Source organism: Phyllobates terribilis, unplaced genomic scaffold (assembly GCF_046119375.1).
Source record: "Phyllobates terribilis strain yellow unplaced genomic scaffold, ASM4611937v1 Scaffold_9__5_contigs__length_417890890, whole genome shotgun sequence".
NCBI classification, from domain to species: Eukaryota; Metazoa; Chordata; class Amphibia; order Anura; family Dendrobatidae; genus Phyllobates; species Phyllobates terribilis.
Genome location: NW_027362769.1, coordinates 214,556,504 through 214,583,487, shown reverse-complemented (window position 1 = coordinate 214,583,487; position 26,984 = coordinate 214,556,504). Strand labels below are relative to the sequence as shown.

General features: G+C 42.6%; 1 protein-coding gene across 3 annotated transcripts; it reads right to left on the bottom strand.

Moving 5' to 3' along the window:
* Positions 1-1,696: 1,696 nt before the first annotated feature.
* RRN3 (RRN3 homolog, RNA polymerase I transcription factor) lies at positions 1,697-26,984 on the bottom strand. Of its 3 annotated transcripts, XM_073647660.1 has the most exons (19): positions 26,872-26,950; positions 26,710-26,776; positions 23,514-23,638; positions 22,396-22,452; positions 21,382-21,471; positions 15,866-15,995; positions 14,900-14,959; positions 13,368-13,431; positions 12,448-12,517; positions 11,303-11,401; positions 10,439-10,531; positions 9,759-9,891; positions 8,511-8,641; positions 8,204-8,334; positions 7,841-8,025; positions 6,646-6,754; positions 6,217-6,369; positions 5,988-6,072; positions 1,697-4,416 (listed from the first exon to the last, which is right to left on the bottom strand). In XM_073647660.1, the coding sequence occupies exons 3-19, from the start codon at positions 23,607-23,609 to the stop codon at positions 4,255-4,257; spliced, it is 1,848 nt and encodes a 615-aa protein (XP_073503761.1). In that variant the 5' UTR covers positions 23,610-23,638; positions 26,710-26,776; positions 26,872-26,950; the 3' UTR covers positions 1,697-4,254. The 3 variants fall into 3 exon arrangements, with proteins under 3 accessions (XP_073503761.1, XP_073503758.1, XP_073503760.1); XM_073647657.1 differs by lacking the exon at positions 26,710-26,776 and having other exon boundaries at positions 26,872-26,984; XM_073647659.1 differs by lacking the exon at positions 26,710-26,776 and having other exon boundaries at positions 23,514-23,635; positions 26,872-26,967.

Sequence of the window (26,984 nt, the reverse complement as noted above, 5' to 3'; positions counted from 1 at the left end):
GTTGATATCCGTTCATTCGACTGAGTCCTGATTTTGCGGATCGTTGTAGCGTTCTCCAGCTGGGACTGGCCGTACGCAGTAGTGTCCACCAATCGGAGATGAGGGGGCGCGGAAAAGTAATTTTATGCACGCCTTTGTGACACAGTACAGTCCCTATCAAGGTGTGGATCGTTGAAATAGCTGCTGTGTGAAAGCGTCCTAACGACCGCCGAGATAGTTAGTTAGATCGCTGGGGCGGCCAAAATCGTTGGGAAGTTCTGCCTGTTTGACAGCTCCCCAGCGATCACTAAACGACTCTTCAGCGATCCCAAAACTGTGACGTAATAACGATCTCGCTAGTGATCTCGTTATGTGTGACGGGGCCTTTAGAGTGAGTGCTGCCACTTTTCCCTGTTTCTTTTTCATAGAACTATCATTGATTGTAGCTAGGATCAATGTGTGTATCCTCACTGCTGGCAGTTAGAAGTAGGCTATCCATTTGAGTTGCACTTTGATTTTCCTTTTTTTGTATTTATCTACATCCATCTAGTCAGAGCCACCAGCTCTGAGTGTACTCAGCGCGGTAGGATTTGTGGTTGTTTTATTAGTATTTATATATTAATTATATATTAAATAAATATTAAAATATTTTAAGTCAACTTGACCTGCGATAATTTGTACTTTATACTGCAATATTTCCCCAAGAGGCCTAGTCGCTGGAAAAGTTTCATAGCTGGGACCCTTCAGCAAACCCCAGGCCAATGGACATCCGAACACATACCAAGCCAGGATTGGATGCCATTTTCAGAGTTTGATAGAAGCATTTAGAGGGCGTTGTCTGGTCTTGAATTACAACTATGTGCCTGCAGAATTGTGAATCCTCACATTGCGCATTGCAATGTGTATACTTTTGGCCACATTCCGACTAGATGAGTGCAGTCTAGTCGGAATGTGGCCAGAAGTATGCACATTGCAGTGCGCAGTCTAGTTGGAATGTGGCCAGGAGTATAGATATCGCATACTTGTGGTCACACGACTGCTGTTCCCAGTGTTGGAGAATCCTCACAGCACACACAATGTGAGGATTCACAAGTCTGCAGTCACATAATGATTGCACACTTGTAGTTTAAGACTGGACAATCCCTTTAAGTTTGGAAGTTATCCCTATCCAGAGAATAGGAGATGTCTGCCCTGTCGCTGGGACTCTCACGGATCATGAGAATCAGGGGTCTGAAGACATCCGTATGAATGGAGCGGTGGTTTATCATACGCACATCTGCTCCATTCATTTGTAATGAGACAGCTGAGAACCGCGTTCAGCTGGTCTACGACACTCCCGTAAGAATGAATGGAGGTGCAGTTGATCTGACCGACGACAGAACTCTTCGGATCAGTTGGACCCCCAGCGATAGTAAATGTATCCCCTATTCTGTGGTTAGAAGATAAAATGGAACTCAAGTTTGGAAGTGAATCAGCAATGATCGGAGCCAGATACAGGCTGTATAACGCAGCTGGCACCCGACTTGTGTGGAGCAGACTTGGCTCATGAGCCCGGCTTCATATGCCTACAATAATAGTGCATCACTGAGTGAGAAGATCTGCACCCTGTGAACAAGGCAGGAGAGGGTGCACAGCCGTGTAAAATTAGGGTGCTACACAAGTATTAGAGGTAAAGGAAAAACAAAAAGGCAATACTCATAGCCGTCTGCACACTATATGGAGATATAAAATATTTATTTTAAATATAGCATGAGCAAAATACTGGACAACCATTAAAACCTAGAAAAAAAAAAGTCTATCCACCATGGCATAAGATACATGTAAGAATTATGATAAACACTTATAAACCAGTTTTGGATAATCAAATTATACAAAAGACAGGTCTGCAGAAGATAAATTAGTATGTCTGAGACAAAGTGCATACAATGAGGTTAGGACATGAAAATAACATGAGACACTGTGGGTAAAGTAGAAGATGTAATACCAATATCCAATACAATCAAGTCTACTATACAGGCTCAAAAGACACAGTAATTGTAAGATCGGTAAACTATCAAATGTCAAATAAAAAATATACAAATCCCATAATGTGATGTCCAAAACCTCTGGGATAGAATCAAAAAGTGAGTATCAAGGAGCAAGGTTATAGTGCCAGAGATGTAGACCAACGCGTTTCGCTGTTAATAGCTTCATCAGGGGACACACAGCAGATAGATGACGAATAGACGGGCATAAACACATTGACTGGTCTCTGAACACAGCATGAAGAACGTGGATTTTGTCACTGACTGCTCCATGTATTATGCAACAAAATTTCAATGTCCAGTTCTTAGCTGACCGGTGTTGGTGATCCTGTGCACCGTGGCCTCAGTTGCTTTTGCCAGGAGTGGCGTCAGCCATAGTCTTCTGCTGCGGTAGCTGAAGGTTCACCGTGCTGTCTCTACAGAGCAGCTGTAGAGGTACACACGTGTCATCAGAGACGGAAACCCCATAGAGCAGCAGTGGATCGAGGAAGATAAGATGATGTACTTTGTATTACATGACAAGGTCAGATTTTTATACACTGAAAGCAAACCGAAAAAATGAAAGGAAGTACAAAAAACCCGACGAGACAAAGTTTATTGCAACATTACAGAAACATACAATTATACAATGAACAGAATACAGAATTAATCTTTTACAGCAATGGCTCATCTGTCACATTGTGCAGAAATAAAAGCCAGATATTACGTAGATCAAGAACTTCTATCAGTGCGAATATAAGACAATACGAGCGCACTAGCAATTCATAAGACCGACGTACCCCCGAGGGGTTGTCTCAGGGCGCTTGTTGCATCTCCACAACTCTAGGACCCCCGACCCCCTGTTCTAACTGGAGTCCGACTGCAGGAAAAGAAGAGGTGTCTGTGCTATTCCGAATACTGCATGGAGAATAGTTACAACTCAGCAGGAAATGAGAGCGCTGCACACGATCGCCCCTCTCCTTTTGCTGCTGTCAGTCATCATTCAGAATCTGGAGATTGATGTAAATCCCATTTATTAGATAATTATGGAAGATCTTGATCCAGCTCCACTCACCTCTGCATCAAGATCACTGTCGACAGATTGTGCACGTGACCCGACAGGTATCAGTAGATGTCACGTTACCAGTCACGCTGATCTCTCAATGCGAAGGGGAGTGAAGCTGGAATAACTCTTTAGGGTCAGCTGAACCCACTGATATTAGCAGGATCAGACATTCGATAACCATTATATGTATATGACAGCCTCACGACTTTCCCGATCAGAGACGGGAGAGAAGGATCAGGCAGTTGGGTTTCAACATGTCCAATCCTTTTGTTCTCAGAGATGTATAGGCTTGGATATGGATGGGGAAGCAAACAAACATTAAGGCAACAGGCCCCCTTTCGCCAACAGATATGAGGATTTCCATGTTGACGGAGGAAAAATTTCATAAATGTAAAACTACAGCAAGAAACTGATGGGATTACATTAGTACATATCCCCTAATGACCAAATAAAGACAGACGTGTCACAAAAAAGCATGACAAAGTCACATGTGGCAAGGACCCCCAGATCATAGACCACCACTGTGGCTCACTTCCATGTAGTGATGATTACTAGATTACAGGGCTGGAAAAGTGCACAAAAATTAATGAGTGTGAACCCATCGTCCATTTGCTCTATAGGAGTTTAGCAATGAAAGATGAACACCTATGCACAGTTATCATTGTACCGGTCAGGGTTAGGCCGACAACCCAGCAAAGGAGACACCGATGAGACATCAGTGACTGCACACATCATGCAAGGACCAAGGCCATTACAATACATATTACTGCAGATCAGTACACACTGGGGTCAGGAAAAAATAGCAGTCCCTCTGCTGAAAAACTACAACTCCAGCAAGGTTTGATGTAGAGCATGCTGGGAGTTGTAGTTTCACAACGGCTGGAGGGATGCAGTTTGCTAACCGCTGCGAGTCTAGCATTAGTGATGATTTTACGTAGCCTCTCCGTCAGACTTGGGCACAATGCCGTCTCTGTGACTGGCAGGTCCCATATGGGTTAGATTTCACACTTTAACCCACTTGTCAAGGAATAAGAACAGCCCTGAAAACCCCTTAAGACCAACGGGACACAAAAAGGGACTTCCTCCAACTATGACTGTCCATAGACCCGTGCCAGCCGTCCCGGCTACGTCATGGCTTGTGACACCTTCTGAGACCAGCACAGCAGTGCCTGAAGAGGTATCCGCTCCAGGAGAGTGCTTCTGAACTCAGAACGGCCGCTGAAGAAACTTGTAAGCCGGCGGCGAGCCCACGCTACTGGGGCTCTTCAGGTAAGGGTCAAAGGAACCCGGGGTCTCAACCAAGCAGTCATTCTGCGGTGTGTTTCCTTGGAGAAAATCATCATCATCATCAGGGGTGGCACCGGGCTGCTATAAGAGATAGTTACAAGTCAATATACATGCAGTTTATCATCACTGAATAACTGATAACCATAGCAATCATGTGATGCAATATATATATCAAATTTATCCAAATTCTGTGGAATAAATGGAAACAAAATTGGAGTTTTTACTTATATCCAAAATGGGAGAAAAAAAAAGGGGGTCAGCATTTAAGCCGGTCTACAATGGTGGCTGAAGTGGGGAATTTATATGCAAGACGCATATAAATGAAGTTTTTAGCAATATACTTATCTCTTGTATTTTGGAGAGGCGCTAGTAACGCTTGTAGACCAGTGGTGTATATTAAAACATAGAAACCATGTTATACTATATCACCCCAAAATACATATATGCAAATTGAGATTCTGGTTTGGATTTTATCCTGAACTAACAAATAAAGCTGTACTCTGTAACGCTATAGCATGCAAACATGAAATAAATGAAAGTGGAATTACTGTTCTAGATAATAGGAAAGAAACCAAGATACTTAGCGCATAAATTGGCCAATTCATTGTCACGGGTGTGTCAGGTGTAATAGACAGTCTCTCTGGATCTGGCTGTGGAAGGTCACTGCGCTTGGCACATTGCAGATACCTTCTTAATCCTGCTTCCTTTAAGACCCAGCAGCAACCTCTGTCCTGCTGATTGACACACCCTTGCATGGGAGTTTAAAACCCTCAGTTTGCTCCAGGCAATCGCCGGTGATACTTCTACAGTATGTATCTTTGTCCAGGCTTGGAGTACTAGTAGTCGGCTAGTTTCTTCTCTGGTGCCCTTGGAGGACAGTTGGCGTCATCTCTCTGGTGTCTGCTCAAGCTAAGGTAATCCTCTTTATTTGTCTACCTTGTTGTCTTTAGTTTGTAGTGGGGCCTGACCAGTGCTCACCCCTCCCCCTCCCTATCTAGGGCCAAGCTCTAGGGACATTGAGGGCTTAGGGTCCTGCTCGGCAATAGGTGTAGAACCTATATAGGGACGATAGGGTAGGCTGGGTGACATTATATCTCCCTAGGGATCTTCACTCCCCCTTCCCCTAGTGTTTGGGTTTCCTCCCCTTCTTCCCTTCGCGTTGCACTTTGTCTTTCCCACATATTCATGCATGCCCAGTAGCACATAAATTGGCCAAAGTATCTAAGTTTTTACCTATTTTCTAGAGCAGAAATGCAATTCCAATTTTATTTATTTCATGTTTACATGCTATAGTGTTACAGAGTGCCTCTTTATTCATTAGTTCTATATGGAGCAGGCTACTCTTAGTATGAACCTGTTCACACCTAGTCTCTGTTTGGAAGTGACTGTCAGTCTTTGATATTTGGATTTTATCCCGAGTCATATGGCAAGGCTCAGAGGGTCGATATTGACTTTTAGGACTCTTACTTCCAATAGGTGGCATTAGAGTCCTAGTCCTTTTCCTCTCTGAAAAGGCAATTTGCCTATTAAATTTCCCAGAGGAGCATTGCATGGCTTACAAGTCTCCTCACACTGGCATGTCACTTTTTAAATGGAGAAACATTACCCCTTAGACCACAAAGTGACAATTATTGGAAAAATCGGTTATATACCTTCACTGGTGTTCGAGGTCCTTTCAATTCCTCAGCAGTAGACTCTTCCCAGGGCTGATAAATCGGATCGATCAAGATCTTACACCTGAAAAAGAAGAACAGTTACTGGAAATTGCTAAAACATGAAGTGAGGAATAGAGTTTTATTAATCCATCTACAATGGTAACCAATGGACCATCTACCATGGAAGAGGGTGGTATATATGAAGATATTATAATGTAATACAAACCTTTTTAAAACACAAGGATCAAACGGGAAGAAGCTGTCCAGTGGATTCGAGACAGTTTGGGCAATTTCCCCTCCAGCGCTGCTTCTGATGATGGGGATCATCTGTCGATTGTTGCGTTCGATGATGGTGTAACAGAACACCAACTGATATTTCCTGAGAAACACAGATGAGATATCAGCACAAATCTCTGCTTCCAGAGACATAGACACTTCTGGTCCCCGTCACATTATTAAAACGACAAGAGGGAGACATGAGGGGTCTGGTGTGCCGATCCTTACGGAAAATAGCCGACAGCTGCAATCTTACCCGTGGACGACATAGATCTTATTTGTACACTCTTCCAACTATACAAGATATTTCGAAACAGGGTGGACAGACAAGAGACAGAACGTTTCTTTTTTGGTGATCTGCAGAGACGTTTGCACTTACCGAGTGATTGCAGCAAAGAAATTAACTACTGAAGGAAGACAAATCTTCAGAGGATTGAGCTGGCACATGACAATTCTTTCAAAATTGAGACCTTGCAAGTAGGAAAGACCTGACAAAGCAGAGAAACGGCAGAGTGTTATACATGGTGTCTCACTGACCTTACAAGAGCAGACAATGCTTTGTTGGATCACCCAAGCCCAAGAGGTTTCTACCCAGACCTTGATCTAAGGATGGTTATACACCTTAAGTAGTTGTCGGCTGAAGCCGCAATAGAGAGGGGGGCATAAGCAACTGACACCTCTGCATCTCCCAAAATAGCAAAAAAAAAAAACAACTGAAATCCAACATGCCCACTTTCACTGAATCTTATGTAACACGCTTTACATTGCTTAAAACAAGGGGGCTGGAAAGTGAAGATTAGTATGCTTTGTCAACGTGCAAAGGCACAAAAAAAAAATAAGGAAAGGATATTGCACCATGACCTAGTCTTTGTCTATTTTGCAGATATTGCAGTTATCACTGCAATGACTGGCCGCGGCAGACAGGATCCAGGGCCGCGGCAGACAGGATCCAGGGCCGCGGCAGACAGGATCCAGGGCCGCGGCAGACAGGATCCAGGGCCGCGGCAGACAGGATCCAGGGCCGCGGCAGACAGGATGGTTTTATTTATGAAAAGGAGAAGTATAATGAAGATCTGATACTGCTCTCATTTGTTAGGCTGAAATAGTGCTGCCAAAACTGCATGTGAGGCTACTGCCTACTCACTTATATAGTCCTAGCTAACACACTAATGAGGTGTAGACTATAATTGCTAATTATTTTAATGGGATCTGTCAGCAGGATTTCACCAACCAAACTAATAATATGCACACGTAGCTCCTTCAAAGACTAGTCCAGCAATAACTTTACATGGCCAGTCCGTGCCTCTCTGCTGTGTGACTTCAGGCAAAGGAACCATCAGTCAAGCAGGAGGACACAGCACTGGGCGAGGAATAGAGCTGGAGTGACAGAGGCTTCAGATCTACCATAGCTCTTCAGTCTAATTTGCATATCAATACAAACGCCGATTTCTCAGTAATGGAGGCACGGACCGGCCATGTAAAAGTATTGCTGGACTTGTCTTTGAAAGAGCTACATGTACATATAAAATAGTGTGGGGGGAAAGGATGAAAGATTATTATAACTGGGCACTAACCTTTGCGCAAGTCACCATCTAAAAGATGCTTATGACGGAAAATCAGGGTATAGAAAACCGCCTGGCAAGCAGCGTAGAAGGATCCATGGAAGGTGATGTCGCAGAAAGCCCTGCTTCCGGCATCCTGGTTATCTATGTAGCCATGGAGCCAGTTCACAAGGAGATCAAGGCAAGCCTTTACTGTCCTGGAAAAGACACATAAACTTCACATTCGCCTGAAATAGTGGCAAAGCACAAGCCTTACTCCTTGTAAACCGAATCACCATACTCCGCTTTTTTAGTGAATTAATGCCTTAAAGTTATGGCAAATTTAGATCTTACAATTTATTTCCTAAAATGTGTCACTTTTCTGTGAATACTTACACCACAGGAACAAACTTGGCTCGAGCCAGAAAACTTCCAATATAACTTGCGGCAGTTTGTCGGATAATCGGAGCGTTGTTGGGATTTTGAAGCTTTTTCCAAAGATGTTCCAAAAATGCTTCTGCGAGTCCCTGCATTCAATATCACAGAAAGATTATATTTCACCCATACTCTCTACTATAGAATTACAACAACATGCCCATTCAATGAACGCCCCATGTATAGTTTGGGGTTATCCATACGCCAGAACCTGTAAAATGGAGGAAGCACATCTGCAGAATTTGCATTAAGAGGAGACAATACGCACCAGCTTGAAGCTGCAGATGTAAAAAATGCCAAACTGCACGTGACAGGAGGCATGGGTGGGTAAAATCAGCTTGTCAAATACGGCCAGCAGATCTTTGTATAAATCCTTTGCTTTATTAAGGTCAAAGCTCCCTGAAAGATACAACAATGAGGCGACAGAGTAAGATACAATTATACAGCATTAATTCTTCTAAAAAAATAATTCTAAAATCACCCTTTATTCATCATTAAACAAAGACATAAAAAATTTGTGGACATACCCTTATAGGAATATTCCAGTGTGAGCAAGTGAACACCTATCCACTGGTAAGGTGATAACTGTTACATTAGTGTGGGGTCAAAACATGGCATTGACTGTGGATCCATTCATGTGTATGCCACCAACAAAGATACCCAAGGACAGCGCTCAGTGATCTCTGTATATCAGAGCCAAAGACTTTGAATAGAGCTTTACTTAACTCCTGCTGGCCCCGGTCTTGCAGTCAGTGGGGGTCCCAGAAGAGGAACCTACTCCGATCTAAAGCCCCCATCTCACATAGCGAGATCGCTGCTGTGTCACGGTTTTGGTGACGCAACAGCGACCTCACCAGCGATGTCGCTATGTGTGACACTTTGCAGCGATCAGGCCCCTGCTGTGAGGTCGCTGATCGCTGCAAAGTGTCCTGGACCATTTTTTGGTTGTTGCCCTCCCGCTGGTCAGCACACATCGCTGTGTGTGACCAGCGGGAGCAGCGATCAGGCTGGTAACTATGGTAAACATCGGGTTACTAGGGGCACACGCGCACCTAGTAACCCGATGTTTATCATGGTTACGAGCCTGCTACAGTGAGCGGTAACCATGATAAACAACGGGTTACTAGGTGCGCGTGTGCCCCTAGTAACCCGATGTTTATCATGGTTCCCAGCCTGCTCCTGCTTCAGCAGGCTGGTAACCAGGAGCAGGACATCGTGGAAAGATTCTTTCCACGATGTCGCTGCTCCCCTGATCGTTGGTGAGCCTGCCTGTTTGACAGCTCACCAGCGACCACATAGCGACGCAGCAACGATCCCTGACAGGTCGTATCGTTGTCGGGATCGTTGCAGCGTCGCTAAGTGTGACGGGGCCTTAACAGTGACCACCAGTGGAGATATGATTAATTGCTTATACCGGAATGCCCCTTTAAAAAATAAAATAAGGAGACGTTGGCTCAGTTCACTAGTGCATGTTTCGGCTTGTGAGCCATCGTTGATACGTAGCATTATAACTCACCGTTACTGAAGCAGATGTCTTTGATGTAAGAGAAGAGAACAGAGAGACTCAAGTCCAAGCGTTCGGCAGCAGGATGAGCCATTTTTTCACTGATTAAATTTACACTCCTCTGGCCCGGTTCTTCATCTTCATCCTTCAAAAAAATGAATATCTTTAAAGCCACGAAAAAATAACCTTCTCCAATCACCTAAGTGCACTTTCAGTCCTTTAGTAGGACCGCTATAAACATAGACCTTGTGTGGCCGAGGGCTGAAGTACCTGTCGAATCCCTGGGTAACTGAAGAGCAGATGTAGGTGGGATGTAGATCTCTCAGCCCAAGACATTACACTTTCATCAGATGCTGACAAAATTTAAGGGGTTGTCCACCTTTGCTGACAATTTATTCTACTTAAACACATGTGCTTGTGGCTAAAAATGAGTTTTGCAATTCGGTTTCATTAAACATTTTGCACTGTTTGGCTTTTACAGGCTCTTTGTTACCCTGCACATTAAACTTTAATAGGGTCATAAATCATCTCTGAGAGAAGCTAAAAAAGCATAAGACAGATAAAAGCGTTAGAAACCCTCCTATTGGACCGTCAGAAGGCGTTCACTGATGGATTCTCAGTTAACCCATTCTGCATCCACCAGTAGGCAGTGCAACATAACGACTATATAAAAGCGATGCATAGTAAATTACCATGTTAAATAGTGCTTCTTCTGTACTCATCTGCTTATTCGCAGTCCATACATTTTCTTCTGCGTCTTCGATGTCATGACGAGATGCACTCACCTGAAACAAAAAAATAATAATATTCAGATGTAAATTACAGCACAAAAAGCATTTCATCCTCATAGAAAGAATGAATGCAAACGAGACAAAAAAATTAAAAAGTTTTGCAAAATGCTCATGTTACCTGCTGTGGATTTAACCCACAGCAATTCTGTGAGATAAAAGACCTCTGCAGATTTGGAAAATCCACTATGTGGGAACGGCAAAGCCCATTTGTTAGCACTGTACTAAAAAACTGCCCATAGATCCACCTAATGTGAACATGGCCACTTGGAAAGCTGAACAACCAAATTCTCGATTTAAGGGGATGTCTATTTGAGTATCAACCCCCTCTTGTTGCAAAAACGAAACCATTTCCCACCGATTTCTACCTACTGGTCCGATCTCAAAATACCACAAAAGGCCTAAATATGCCGCTCAGCCAATCACAGCAATGATTAGCTCAGTGGGTATTTCCTGCCAATTCTGGTGGGTCGAGATAGCTCCCATATCCCAGTCCTCTTTGGTCCTGCAGGGGATTGGTGCGGGGGTGTATCACTTCCTTTTCACAATATTTTTTATCCCTTGGACAACCCCTTTAAATCACCAAATATCCCCCAAAAAAGTGGAGATTCTTTTAAATGTCAACAACCCAAAGACTAAAATAGTTATTTGTAATTTTTTTTGCAATCATTAGCACAGAAAAATTTGGCGAACCTATGTTTTTGAGTTGCAACAAATGCTAATTGAAAGCAGAGATACAACCAATAAATCGAAGCTGGAAATACTTACATCAATTTTAAGCAACTTTTCAATAATGAGTTGCAAGATTTCCAGTCTAAGCATTGGGAAGTAGACGGTGATCCGCAGGAGGTTGTGGATGTAACATTCCTGCACAAAGAACAAGGGATAAGCATTAGAATCAGACATGGCTGCACATTAACAATATGGCAATGACTTATAATGGGGCTGAAAACAGGAATAAAGATGCAGCACCCTGATCCAAGCATTGGTAAACCAGCACTTTTTTTTTTTAGAAAAAACAGAAATTCCCTAATGTATTACCAATGACTGGAATCAGTCCCTTCACAGGTAGAAGAAATTCAAGAATAAAGCAGTTGATCAGGGGAAGAAGACGGTCACCCCATATGTAGCTTTTACTATCTGGTAGATGGAATGGTAGAGGCCCGACAAGCTTAATATGACGACAATCCAAAAGTCATCCTAATAAGAACGTAATTAGGATCCGCTGTTTACATAACTTTTTAATATACAGAAGAGTACGTTTAGCAAAGATGAACTCACACTTTAACCCCTTAAAAGGGCTCTCCCAGAGTGAAAAAAATACACACATTCTTAAGTACCTTTAATTAGCAAACCACATTCTCTCACATTTTCGCATGAAATAGGCTATTAAATAGGACACCATATTGATACACTGAAAAAAAATGGCTGTTGAATGTTAAGGGGTTCTCCAAGAATGTAAAAAATGGCCTCCGTCACATAATTCAAACGGCAATGCATCTAGTTAGAATTCAGGATGGGCTGCAGTCTAAAGAAACGCAGCTTCCCTGACCTGTCTCTCAAATGACAGAGAAGCTGTATCATAAGCACACATATCTCCATGAGCAAAGAATTACTGTAACGTCAGAAGCAATAAACCTTCTCGGCTGACTGAGCACGAAGGATTGAAGCTGGAGGAAAGACTCCTCTGTGCTCAGTCAGTTGAGAAGACTTATTTCTCCTTCTCGACTCATGGAGGTGTGTGTGTGCTTACGATACAGCTCTTCTGTCAGTTGAGACAAAGGTCGGGGAAGCTGCTGTAATCAGGGGCTCAGGGTGGGATACCAGACTATGCTCCTGTGTGTAGTCTCAACTATGAGATTCAGGAATGAAATAAGAAGGAGATCATTAACAATTTAGTGTGGAAATCTCACCATGACTCTGGATGATTTCTTGATATAGGGGAATTTTTCCATGAGAATTGGCATTAGGAAACGTGGAGCTCTGCAGGGGGAAAACACACAGACAAAAAATACTGAAAAAGAAAAATAACTTAACATATCATTAGTCGGAGCGCTGGGGTTATCGTTACCCCACCACGCAACCATCAGTAATAGATATACAGTAAGATCCCTATCTGTACGAATAAGGATAAGCATATATGTTGTATCCATTATAGTAAAGTACATGTTAAAGGGAAAACGTTAGCTGGTGTTAACCCACATAACCCCTTTGGTGACATCTGCCATAGATGTATGGTGGATGGGACACTGAATATATGGAGTGGTATCAGGAGCAGAGCCCGTCCTCTACAGCAGGGGTGCAACCAACACCCGAATTTATCTGCTTTGATCATAGCAAGCTCTGATTGCGACAGTTTAACCCCTAAAATGCTGCTGTCCATCCTGACAGCGACATTTAAGATATTGGAAATGGAGAGGGGCATCTCTTCCGTTGTCCATCGCCGTCCATCCTATACAAAGCAATTGCAAGGTGCCGATGGTGTTATGTTTGCGCTCCAATGAAGCCGGGCTTCATGAGAGATCATGGTGACAGATTAAATGATTTAATTCCCCATCTTAAAAAAATAAATAAATACTTTCCTCCCTCACCAGCGGCATTTCAGCCATATTAGAATGGTTCCATATATATGGTTTTCCACTTCTTGAATATACTCCCTTTCTAAGTGCTGTAGTTCCCTATATAAAATAAAAAAAAACCACACATATACTCGCCTATATATATAGCGCAGGAGGCGAGTATATATGTTTTTTTTTTGGCAGGTTCATCTGACTTTTCTCTGTGTGTCGGGGCCTTTTCACATTGGAGGTGGTTCACATTCGACAATACTCACGAAGGAACGTATTGTGCTATCAGCTGCAGTGTCCGGTGACAGGTGTTGAATTTAGGAACAATATCTGTGGAAGAAAAAAAAAAAAAAAAAAAGAATTGTAATGAATGGACTAATCCCAGTTTATTTCTACTTCTGGCGGTCACTGAAAATTTGATACATTTATTTAAATAAATAAATTGTGAGCTACCGTATTTTTCGGACTATAAGACGCACCGGACCATAAGACGCACCTAGGTTTTAGAGGAGGAAAATAAAAAAATAAAAATTTAAGCAAAAAATGTCGTCATGATGCACTTTTAAGGGGGAGGGGGTCTTCTGCTGACACTGGTATAGGGGTAAAGTCCCCCAATTCTGACAATATCCCCCATCCTGGTATATATGCGGCGCCCCTCACGCCTGTCCTGGTTCGCGCGGCGCCCCTCATCCCCATCAGGCTTCACATTTAAAAAAAAAAATAAAAAAATAAACACTCCTACTCACCTTTCTTCTCTCCTCCAGCGCTACAACCTGTCTGCCTGCACTGATCTCTCCATGTGAGCCACTCATGACGTCACTGCCATGCGCGGCTCACAAGGAGAGATCAGCTGCCGGAAGTCACTGCTCCCCATGCCGGGACTGTGCGCGCGAGGAGCAGTGACTTCACTCTCCTTCATAGCCGGCACACAGCGGAGCCGTGCTGTGGCTCCTGCTGCTGCCGGCTATCTTCTCATTAAAGGGCATGAATATTCACCCCCTCCCCACGCCCATGGGCATGGAGAAAGGTTGAATATTCATGCCCTTTAACAGAGGGCACAGGAGATAGCCGGCAGCAGCAGGAGCCGCAGCGCGGCTACACTGTATACCGCTATTAAGGAGCATGAATATTCAGTGCTCCCCACGCCCCATGGGAGTGGGGAGCAGTGAATATTCATTTTCTTTAGCAGCGGGGACAGTGTAGGCTGCAGTAGGTGACCGCTGCTTCCTGTGCCCCGCTCCTCCACCGATACCGCTCCCCCCACACCACACAAATATACAACCCCCCAACATTCGGGCTATAAGACGCACCCCCCCATTTTCCTCCAAAATTTTGGAGGAAAAAAGTGTGTCTTATGGTCCGAAAAATACGGTATATAGTACAATCAACGCAATATATATTAAAGGGGCATTTACACAGCAGGATTATACTGAAGAAGCTCTCCTAGGAACACTCATTTCTGATAATCTTGCTATCTAAGACAAGCTGCGACCACCTGACAAACTAGAAAACGCTTTTTCATCGGGTGAAATTATCTTTCAGATTGCCTTAAACATCATCGTTCTCGGCAGCACATCTTCCTGTGTAAACAGGACATGCGCTGCCGAGAACAGTGGCCGCCTCTACATACAGAACAATCTATTACAGCAGCTGAAGCGCGGACTGCCAATGTAATCAGGGTATTGAACGACAGGCAAACATGTTGTTGATTGCTGGTCATCTAATGCTGAGCATCAGTGTAAATGCATCCTAACTGCAGAGTATCACGTCACATAAAAGGTATAAAAATGGTACTCGCCTTCATGTTCATCTTCTGAGTCTGTAATGTGTACATTGCCCTCGCTTATAGTCACATGAGCTGTAAGGAATAAATAAAAATCTCATTTATTTGAGGAGCCACACTTTTCTGGTTTACGGCCACTACTGCTCTCAAAGACCCACTGAAGTGAATAAAGTCGTGGTCAAGCAAGTGCACTGCCATTCCTTTAAAGGGGTATTCTCAAGTTTAGAAGTTATCCCCTATCCATAGGTTAAAGGGGTATTCCCATCCAAGATCCTATCCCAATATGTATTTACATCTCCAAGATCCTATCCCAATATATAGTAGCTGTAATAATAATATTTGCAAATATCATTAATTAGAAATGTAGTATAGTTCTTCTGATTCGCTGTGTTGCTTACCCCATGTGCAGGGTATGAGAATGAGAAGAACTATACTACATTTCTAATTGGAGGTATTTACTAATATTATTATTATTACACCTACTACATATTGGGATAGGATCTTAGAGATGGAAATACCCCTTTAAATGGAGCGGTGGTTGATCATGCACACATGCGCACCATTCATCCTTATTGGTGCTTGTGGAGATAGCCCAGCACAGCACTCACCCAGTCTCCTATAAAAATAGATGGAGCGGCATTAGCTCATGATGAACCACTGCTCTGTTCACACAGGGATCTTTAGAGCAGTGATTCTTGGGATTAGAGGGAGTCCCAGTGGTCATGTCACTACCGATCGGGAAATTATCCCATATCTAACTACAAATAGATAGGGAGTAACATGAGAATACCCCTTCAACACAGAGGATACTGGATGAGCAAACAGACCTTAATCCCTATATTTTGTGGATAGGTGATAAATATCCTTTGTGAGATAGCCCCTTTGAGTTCAGACTTATTTCCGTGAACGTGAAGGTGAAAGCAGACATGTAGCAGTCTCCACAAAGATGCCAAGAGGTCCTTTAAGGCAGATAAATGTTACCTGGTACAAAGTGGGAGACGACCATGTTCATGCAAGGCCGCAAGTAGACCGTCTGCGCTGACACAAGGTTGCCCAAAAAGGCCAGATATTCTTCCACCACTTCTCTGCTTCTGGACAACCATGGTAGTTTCTACAAAAAAAATAAAAAAAGGAACCAAGTTAGAATCATTTCTACAGTTTTCACATGGATTTCGAATATCTGTGACTAGATATCAAACTATATTTTATACAGTAAAAGAATAGATAATTAAGAAAACACTAGTGCTGCGATCACATTATATAGGAACAGAGAAATGGAATCATGTCCACAATGGACCTGTTACATAACTGACGCAAACGGAAGCCGAGGGTCTTACTGACTATAACGGGGCCCGTCTGGTTTCTGTAAGGTGGTCACAGTTAGAAGTGCTGAAACAGAGAAAAGGAAATCAAATGCACAGATGTTGGTGGGCTGTGGACATGTGATCCTTGAGCTCCAGTGCTCCACGGCTCTTTGTGGCTCAAACCAGCCAACAGCAATCCTAATTATGAGATGTGCACAATGACAGTGCGCTCTGTTGTCGGCTCAGATAAGTAGTAACAAGCTGTCATCAGTGTGAACTGTTAGTGTGAGTTGTAAGACGAATACCCAGCTTGCAGAAACCAGCACCACCCCACAAGTGACGTCACACATGTACACATGGTCAACCACTCTTTCATTCATAGTCTATGGGACTGTCAGAACTAGCAGAGTGCTAGTCTTGGATATTTTGGGAAGTCCTATAGACAATAAATAGAGGGGAGTTTGAGCATGCTGCATAGCAATGTTTTTAGGATAGATGGGGGTCCTGACAGTGGGAGCCTCTGTGATCATAGAATGTTAAAGTTGGAAGGGACCTCCAGGGTCATCGTGCTCAATGCAGGAGTCACTAAACCATCACAGACAGATGTCTGTCCAGCCTCTGAAGACTTCCATTGAAGGAGAACTCACCACCTCTCGTGACCGCCTGTTCCACTCATTGATCACCCTCACTGTCAAAAAGTTTTTTCTAATATCTAATCTGTATCTTTTCCCTTTCCATTTCTTTCCATTGCTTCTCGTGATTCCAAGTGCAAATGAGAATAAGGATGATCCCTCTACACTGTGACAGCCCTTCAGATATTTGTAGACAGCTAATAAGTCTCCTCTTTTGCTGTGTGCCCACAATGCGTTTTTTTAAGCGTTTCCACAGCGGCAATTCCGCTGCAGAAACGCTTAAAAAACGCATGGTAGAAGGCCTGCCATGTGCCCCAATGATAATCCGCATGTGCTGTGCAAATGCTACGGAAATTTCCGCTGCGGATTATCATTGCAGAAAAAAAAGCAGCACTACCAATTATTTTGCGGAAGCGCGGCGTTTTCGCCTCCATTGACTTGCATTGGAACGCATGGAATCCGCATCACTGCATCTGTACATGCGGATTCCATGAGTTCCAATGTGCGGATGGTACCCGGGTCTGGAGAGGAGACTCTCCTCCGGACCCGGGTACCATAGAAAACTGTAAAAAAAAAAAAAAAAAAAAAAAAAAAAAAGAATAAAATAAAAAAATAAATATTATACTTACCTTCTGATGGCCCCCGATGCGCTTGTCCTCCCTTGCCGGTAGCTCGCGGTAGACTAAAGGACCTGCGCTGACATCATTTAGTCATGTGACAGCAGGTCCTTCAGTGCACCGCGAGCTGCCGGCAAGCCGAGACGCATCAAATAAAGACTGCGGGGGCCATCAGAAGGTAAGTATGATATTTATGTTTTAACATTCTTTACGGTCACACTATATAAATCCATACCGTTTGCATGGATTTATATAGTGTGACCAAGCTGTCAAGCACTTTCCAAGTGATGCTAAAATCGCTTGGAAAGCGCTTATCAACCCGCATGCGGAAATGCATGTGAAGAACGCTTCACATCCGCATGTCCCTGGCAGGAAAAACGCATGTACAATCTGCATGTACAATAAGCATGCGTTTGTTCTGCCAGGGAGATGCAGAAACGCTCAGGAAAAAATCCTGAGCATTTCTGCATTGTGGGCACATCGCCTTAGTCGTCTTTTTTTGCAAGCTAAACAATCCCAGATCCTTTAACCGCTCCTTGTAGGACATAGAAGAGCGAACTGTAAATTATGAATTGCTCCAGTTTTTCAATGTATTTTTTAAAATGTGGTGCCCAGAACTGGACTCAGTATTCCAGATGAGGTCTGACCAAGGAGGAGTAGACGGGGATAATTACTTTACGTGATCTAGACACTATACTTCCGTTAATACATCCCAGAACCGTGTTTGCCTTTTTTGCTGCTGCATCACACTGTTGACTCATGTGCAGTCTGTGATCTATTAGTATACCAAAGTCTTTTTCACACGTGCTGTTGCTTAGTTCTATTCCTCCCATTCTGTAGATGTAATTTTCGTTTTTCTTGCCCATATGTCGAATCTTGCATTTCTCCCTGTTAAATACCATTCTATTCGTTGCCGTCCATTGCTCAAGCTTATCTAGAGCCTTCTGAATCCTGTGTTCTCTAGTGTTAGCTACCCCTCCTGTCTTCTGCCTCCTGATCATCAAGATCATTCAGGTAATGCCTTCAAGTACAGAAAACAAATTCGGGCAATCCTGCCATGGGAACACGCTGCTCCGTAAATCAGACTGACCAGTGCATGCTGCAATGTTTTTCCCATGGACAGACTGTTGGCATGCTAAGACACAATGGTTACTATTAGATCAGTGTGCCGCCTGTTAAGCACACAGAAATCAGACTGAACGAAAATATGGCTGTCAGAATGAGCCCTAAACGTCTCCTCTGTCTGGTATCTGATCATATACCACAAAATACATAACAAAATTATGAACAATATGCAATATTACACACAATGGCATCTTGGAATACACATGTGCATTTACATGCAGCAACAAAGGCTGGCGTCCCTGCATGCTAATAGGATTTACTCCTCAGCCTTGCTTTATATATGCCCATTATACATGTTCATAGTCATGCTGTGTATACTGTATATGTGCTGGTCTTCACACCGCTCAGATATGGTGAATTACTTTGCTCTTTGTCTCTTATGAGACAATACTTTGATGAAGGGTGTGAAGTTCATTTGCACATTAGCTTAAGGGCTTTTGTTATTTCCATAGCACTTACAGAACCTTTGACCAATTACGCACATTTCTATTTGATGTTATTGCAGCACACCTTTTTATTCAGTTTTTGTATCATGCAAATTATCCCTGAATTTTTATAGGTTTCCATATATTTATATTTTTGGCGAATTAATACATATTTACAATGGAGTATTCTAAGTCTTTGTGTTTTAAGTCTTGTTCTATATGAGGACATATTCTGAGATTTAAAGACTCACATTACTTGTCTAGACAATTTGGTTAAGCCTGTACCGGAGTGCGGAAGTCTCATGTGTAGTAATACGCATGAGACTCTTTGTAACACATAAAACAGCCTGCACAGATCTCTCTGCCACTTGTACGTGCCTTAAACGACCGCTGCCTCCAAGCATTCTGCAGAGTGTACAAGCAAGGGCTGAACATGACCCATGGGAAGACGAAGGAAAGCCCTCGAAGGAAATGTGCACGCAATGTCTTTTTCAGGAGGGGGAACCTCAAGAAGCTTCAGAAATGACCAACAGTTTTTCTTCTTAAAGCACTCCCATCAAAGTTTTTATCTTCTTAATATATCGCAGTCATCATATTATATAGCACTGTGTACTTACAATTGCTCATTTTGCTTTTCTACCCTGCTAATTCTTCTCTTTTCTCTGCTTTATGTAGAAACAGGAAGTCTCTTTTCCCTATATTTATCATTTCCCTCTTCCCCTCCTGACCCAGCTGTTCCCTCCTCCCCCTTGCCATAGACTTTTGCAGTGACTCATGACTTGTGCAGAAAAAATTGACCTCCTCTTTCTACATAGAGCCAAGAAGGATTCAGCTAGTCAGTTTTTAATGACGTGATGTCATAGACCTAATGGAAAAGAGAAAGAATCATCTGGGTAGAAAAGCAAAATGAGCAATTGTCAGTACACAGAGCTATGTAATATGATGATTGCATGGGATCTCTTTAATTGTGTGAAGATTGCAAAGCTTTAAAAGATTTAACTCACAGTGGCCCAAATGGCTATTGTACTCTTAGCGTTAAATGTCGCCCAATGTATCTGGACCTGACCCAATCTCTCCCGCTTCAGTATCACAATCGTACAGTCTTCTAGGTATTTCTCTTTCAGGCATACTATGGTTTGTGGTTGCTTTTTCTTGAATGTTTCGGGTTTTGTATTTTCCTTCCCTCTCCCCTTATACCCTCCCTTCCTCTTTTCCAATATTTCATATGTATATTTCATGCAAAGTACGTCGTTGACTGAGCAGTCCGCAAATTTGTATAATTTGTATTTGATTAGTAGAAAGCACAAGGTTTTTTTTAACCCATAACATGAAAGTGAGGTTAATAATATAAATTTCATTGCAAAATCTTCAGTTTTTCTTAAATTAGTTGATGTAAAAATGAGTACACCCGACATCAAAAACAACTACATCTAGTATTTTGTATAACCTCCATGATTTTTAAAGGACATCACCAAGTCTTCTAGGCATGTAATGGACACGTTGGCGACATATTGCAATATCTATCTTTTTCCATTCTTCAAGAACGACCTCTCATAGAGCCTGGATGCTGGATGGAGAGTGATAACAACTTATAAGTGATCGGTTGGGTTCACATTAGGAGACACTTGGCCACTGAATCATTTTCATCCTGTTCTTTAGAAATGCAACAGATGTGTGTGTGGATCATTGTCATGTTGGAAAAGTGCACGTCTACCAAGGGCACGGAGTGATGGTAGCATCTTCTCTTTCAATATAGAGCAGTACATCTGTGAATTCATGATACCATCAATGAAATGTAGCTCTCAACACCAGCAGCCCCACATAAGTACACTGCCACCACCATGTTTCACTGTAGGCACCATACATTTAGAAAACGGATTTAAAAAAAAAAATGTATGGTGCCTACAATATAACATGTTGGTGACAGTGTCGTTATGTGGGGCACATGAGTGCTGCATTTCATTGATGGTATCATGAATTAACAGATGTACTGCTCTATATTTAAAGAGTAGATGCTCCCATCACTCTGTGCCCTTGGTAGACGTGCACTTGTCCAACAGGACAATGATCCAAAACACACATCAAAGGTGACTGTTGCATTTCTGAAGAACAGGGTGAAAGTGATTCAGTGGCTAAGTGTCTCCTGATCTGAACCCATCCGAGCACCTATACAGAATTCTGAAAAGACGTGTTGTCATCACTCTCCATCCAGCATCCAGGGTCTAAAAGAAGTCATTCTTGAAGAATGCTGCTACGCTGAGCCCCCATGACTTCAGGCCACCCCACCTCGCAAGCACAGCAACAATGGCCACCACTCGAGCCAGGCAAGCTTTAGTTTAGAGAGTGACAGCTTGTAGACAACTGATAGACCAAACCTACACTGCGCCAACTCACCAGGACAATGCTGACCAGCTGTTCATAATCAATTGTCAGGTAAGTAACTGAAGCCCGCAGTTCCCGCAGCCAGTTTATAATCTGCCCGTCCTGCAAAAAGACAAACAGCATTTCAGAATACACAGTCTATTTAATCTACTGTAATCAAGTGGCTGCAATCATTTTTTTTTTAATATATATTTTTTTGTACTATTTTTGTATTTTTTTTTTTTTTTAGCACCCCTCACCCACCACGGGGACTTTTGTCTGCAATCGTTTGATTTCTTGTACGATATACTGCAATAATTAAGTATTGCAGTAAATAGAGAAGTTAGAAATCTCCTATAAAGCCGAGCCACAGGCGATGTGGTCTGTGGTCATAAATTAGCTTTTAATTATACCCAATCGCTTAATTAATTTTTAGTCCCAATTACTTGGTTTTAAAAGGAATCTGTCAGCAGGATTTCACCACAAACTATATATATATGAAAATGTACTTCTTTCAGAGACAAGTCAAGCAATACCTTTACCTGGCCAGTCTGTTCCTCCTCTGAGAAATCAGTTATTTATTTGATATGCAAATGAGGCTTAAGAGTTACTGTAGATCTGAATTCTCCGTCACTCCAGCTCTATTCTCTACCCAGCGCTGCCTCGTCATACCTAACTGACAGCCTTTATGCTGTGTGACTTCAGGCAAAGGAGCAGTCATTGAAGCAGGAGTCGGAGGAGTTGGGCGGGGAATAGAGCTGGTGTGACAGAGGCTTCAGATCTACCATAGCTCTTCAGCCTCATTTGCATATCAATACAAAAGTTAATTTTTCAGTAACAAAGAAATGGACTGGCCATGTAAAGGTATTGCTGGACTTGTCATTGAACCTATAAATAGTTTGGGAGGAGGGGGGGTGAATCCTGCTGACAGATTCCCTTTAAATATAAAATAGTGATCATTTGTATCTAGACGAGTTTGTGGAAACAACCCGGATCACAGGCTGATATATACCAGTAGTAACGTGGTACGAGTGCAGGGTCCATTACCTTTATCTCGGGGTCAGACAGCTGGTGCTTTAGAAGCTCAAAATCACCCTGGTTACCCTGATGGAATAAAAGGTGGCAGAAAGACTAAGTATGAGGATAGTAAGAACCCATGGACATCGAGGACACGCCAAACGTCATAGTAAAGGTGGTCACGACAATGATCTCATAATCCATCGACAGGGGCTTCTGGAGTGGGGGGGGGGGGGGGGGTTAACAAAAAAATATATATATCAGTGGGGCTCCCAGCAGTGGATCCTCCCAGCGATCAGACACTTATCACCTATCCTGTGGATAAATGATAAGTTGGGATTTTAGGACAGCCTGTTTAATACCTAATATGCAGATGCATGAAGCCAGCTGAGTCTGCTCTATGCTCGGCTGTTGCTGTATAACACAGCAGGCACCTGCCTACCACTAGCACCGACCAGAGCTAGCTCAGATCACTGCTGGTTAACTATTCAAATGGAACGATTGAGGCCAGTGTCCATCGCTCACTCTATGACAAGATCAAAATGTATGTATCCCAAGACAATATCAATAAAATCAGCTTGGCGTGCAAAGAAAAACAAGAACTGACACAGTTCTATCGAAAAAAAAAAAAAAAAGGTCAGGCCTCAGGATATGGTGATACAAACCAATTTTCAAACAAAGTTTTGAACTTTTTTAATTACTCAAGTATGAAAAGAAAAAAAAAAGTATAAGTTTGATATTTCCCTTAATGAACGCCATAAAAACAAGAACAAAATAAAAATGGAATTGTGGGTTATTTATTTTTCCCACCACTTGGGAGTTTTTCTTATTTTTCAGTAAGTTATATTGCAAAAAAGTCATTGAAAAAGTACAACAAGCTCTCACAGGACTAGATCAACGGGGAAACAAAAAAAAAAGTTATGGGTCTTGGAAGATGGGTCCGAAAAATAACAAAACCACAAGAATGAAAAATTGTGCGGTTAGAGAAGGGGTTAAGGCTTTTGCAGAATTAGCAATGGGAAGCGGTGCTTCTTCTTTCTCCAGACTCTAAGGATTATATACTTACAATATTTTTGACTATGGGAATTAGTGATCGATAGCCACGTCAGCATGGACATGAGGAATTAGCCCTGCAGATGTATATTCACCTGGGAATAGTTTGACAGGACGTCCGTCACTTTCCCACCGAACCTGACCGTTTTCTTTGGAGGGGAGTTCAGGAACTCGTTACTTTCAGCCATCATGGTGTCTCCTTATAGAGTGACAGGACCTACTGCGGAGGAAAAATGTGATTATAACGACATTACTATTATCTTCCCACGATCAGACCATCGCTGCAGGGCAGACCCCCAGGCACAACCATGTATATACCGTCCATGATACTACGGGTCAGTATTATATGGTGGAGAACGTGGTACCCCCTGATATACTGCTACTGGAGGCTCATTCACATATAGCAATAAGTCCCCCAGTCTTAACCCCTTCTTGACATCCCCTGTACATGTACAGTGCCTCACTGACAGCAGCAATTAAAGGGAACCTGTCACCTCCAGAAATGTAACTAAGCAGCATGTAAAGTACCACTCCAGGTTGTTGTCTTCTCCACCAGAGTGGTATCTCTACTGTAAAGAATGTTCCCTGTGTGTAGTAAAATACTTATATGGGGTATTGCCATCTCCAAGACCCTATCCTAATATGTAGTAGGTGTAATAAAATAAATTAATAGCAAATACCTCAAATTAGAAATGTAGTATAGTCCTTCTGATTCACTGCGTCACTTACCCCATGTGTAGGGCCATTCAGTAGCTTAGATATGCATAGTTACGACCACTAAGAACTGTCGCAATATTAGTGGTTGTAACCATGGATACCTAAGCTACTGCAATGCCCTGCACACGAGGTAAGTGACACAGTGAGTCAGAAGAACTATACTACATTTCTAATTGGAGGTATTTGCAAAAATTACACCTACCACATATTGGGGATAGGATCTTGGAGATGGGAATAAACCTTTAAGGCCATGTTCACACATTCTGTATTTTACATCAGTATTTGTAAGCCAAAACCAGGAGTGGAACAATCAGAGGCAAAGTATAATAGAGACACATCACCACTTCTGCATTTATCACCCACTCCTGGTTTTGGTTTACAAATACTGATGTAAAATACTGAATGTGTGAACATGGCCTTAAAGGGGTATTCCCATCAGTATTTGTAAGCCAAAACCAGGAGTGGATGAAAAATACAGACGTGATGATGACATGTTTCTTTTATACTTTGCCTCTGATTGTTCCACTCCTGGTTTTGGCTTACAAATACTGGAGGTAAAATACTGACCAAATACTAAAAGTGTGAATGTGGCCTAATGGTCGCAGTCATCTGCTGTTCCCATCACCGCATACTGAACTGAACGTGTGAACATGGCCTAATGGTCGCAGTCTTCTGCTGTTCCCAGCACCGCTTCTCTCCTCTTCTGCACCTTGTGACCAGATTTGTGACCAACTGCATTGCTCCAGTGTTTGCTGTGCAGACAGGAAGTCACTTCTCATTGTAAGGTCTCATTCACACTTCGGTATGTTTGCATACCAAAACCAGGAGTGGAACTTACAGAGAAAAACCATAAATGATGGATTGACACCTGTCCTGGTTTTGGTATACCCATACTGATGTATGAATGAGGCCTAAGGACTTAGTCTGTTTTTCACTAACTAATAGGAGAAGCTGGAGAAACTTTTTTTTTGTTTCTCGTCAGTAAAAAAAAAAAAAAAAAAAAAAAAAAAAAAACTGATGAAACTCTGGCGTCAATCACTGATAAATCTCTGTCCATTTTTCTTGAACGTAAAAAAAAAAAAAAAACGACGTCTGAATGAGGCCTATAGTCTGTAAGACTCAGAATAAAGTTATCGTAGACTTACATCAAGAGAGATAGTGACTGATAGCATTGGCCTCTGACCAGTCAGGAGCTGTAGCCACAAGATGGCAGAGGAGGACCGGAGCAGTGCTGGAAACCGCAGAAGACGGCATCTGGTAAGCATTTTACTCTGCACAGGGAGCATACATCACTGATACCACTTCAGTGGTGAGAAAAGAAAAAAAACTATCCCTGAGTGGTACTTTACATCTTGTGCAATCTTCATACTAGAGAAGTGGCAACAGGGAGAAAATGAAGTTATATTCTCCCAGCAGCTGCTCGCTTCCAGTCATCGCTCACTACACGGATATTGCCCCAGCACATCGATGGACAGTCTGCTCTGCAGTGTGTGTGTGTGTGTGTGTGTGTGTGTGTGTGTGTGTGTGTGTGTGTATGTGTGTGTGTATGTATATGTGTGTGTGTGTGTGTAGAGCAGGCTGTCAATCGGAGAGTGTTATCAGCGAAGTCACTGTGTAGTGAGCGGTGATGATACTGCCCAAATGACTAAAAGAGCAGCTGCAGGGAGGATACAACTTAATTTTCTCTCTGTAGCCGCTGCTCTAGTAAGCTGGATTTAAACACTATTTACATGCAGATTACCCCTTTATGTGCAGGTAAAGAGTCTCTTAACCAGACAGATTCCCTTTAAGTGGAATAATACCAGACTCTGGCACCCAGGGAGCTAACAAACACAAAGTTCAAGTCTCCTAAATACAGTATACTTAAAAAAAAAAAAGTATACAAAATTAAAATAAAATAAAAAAATAAAATATATTATACAAAAAAAAAAAAGTATATAAAAAATAAAATACATATACCAAAAACATCAGCAGCCTGCGCTGCTGATGGAGATACTTTATCCTGGACCGTTCTTTTGGATCTCCATCAGCAGCGCAGACGACCCACCTATTGTTTCTCTTCTGGGGTTTCCCAACAAATGGTTTCTTAAATAAACGAAAAAAAAAAAAATTTAAACACAAAATCCGGTATTATTTCTATCAGTTTGGTTTTGCAGGACTCAGACGGCCCTGAACTATCGTGCCATCGGGCTATTTTTAATGCACAATGAATGCAGTAAAAACAAAAGCCACAAAAAAAATGGCAAAACGGGTGTTTTTCTTACCATTTCACCCCACTTAGATCTTTTCCCCATTTTTTAGTACATTATAGGGTAAAATAAATAGTTCTGAATGAAGCCGCAATGAAATAGGTCTGCGTACGACTTGATTGATGGAAAATATTTTTTAATAAAAGTTTGGGTTCTTGGAAGAGGGAAAAAAAAAATCACTGGAAGGAAGGGGTTAAGCGAGTGTTCCACTACAGAGTGTGATCAGGGTCCTACTCTCTCCCATAGGGGTCTATGGACGGGGGTCGCACAGATAGTACTGTATTCCTCACTCTGGGAGTGATCAGACATAGTGGTGCACACACACCTCCTCCACCTGTGTCTGTGGGCCGTGGAAATCCTTAGCTGCAACTTATAGACGATCGGCGCCATTGCTGATTAACCCCGGCAATGAAAAAAAAAAAAATCATGTCATTCCTCTACAGTATCTGCTGCTACGGATAAAGACGCGTCAGTGATCGTACATTACCTGAGAGAAGTGACTGACAACACGGAGAGCGTCCGGAACCGACACAACGTGCTGACTCTGCCGCACGCGTCTAGGACAACCGTACCGGAAGTGAGTACAGGCGAACAGGAAGT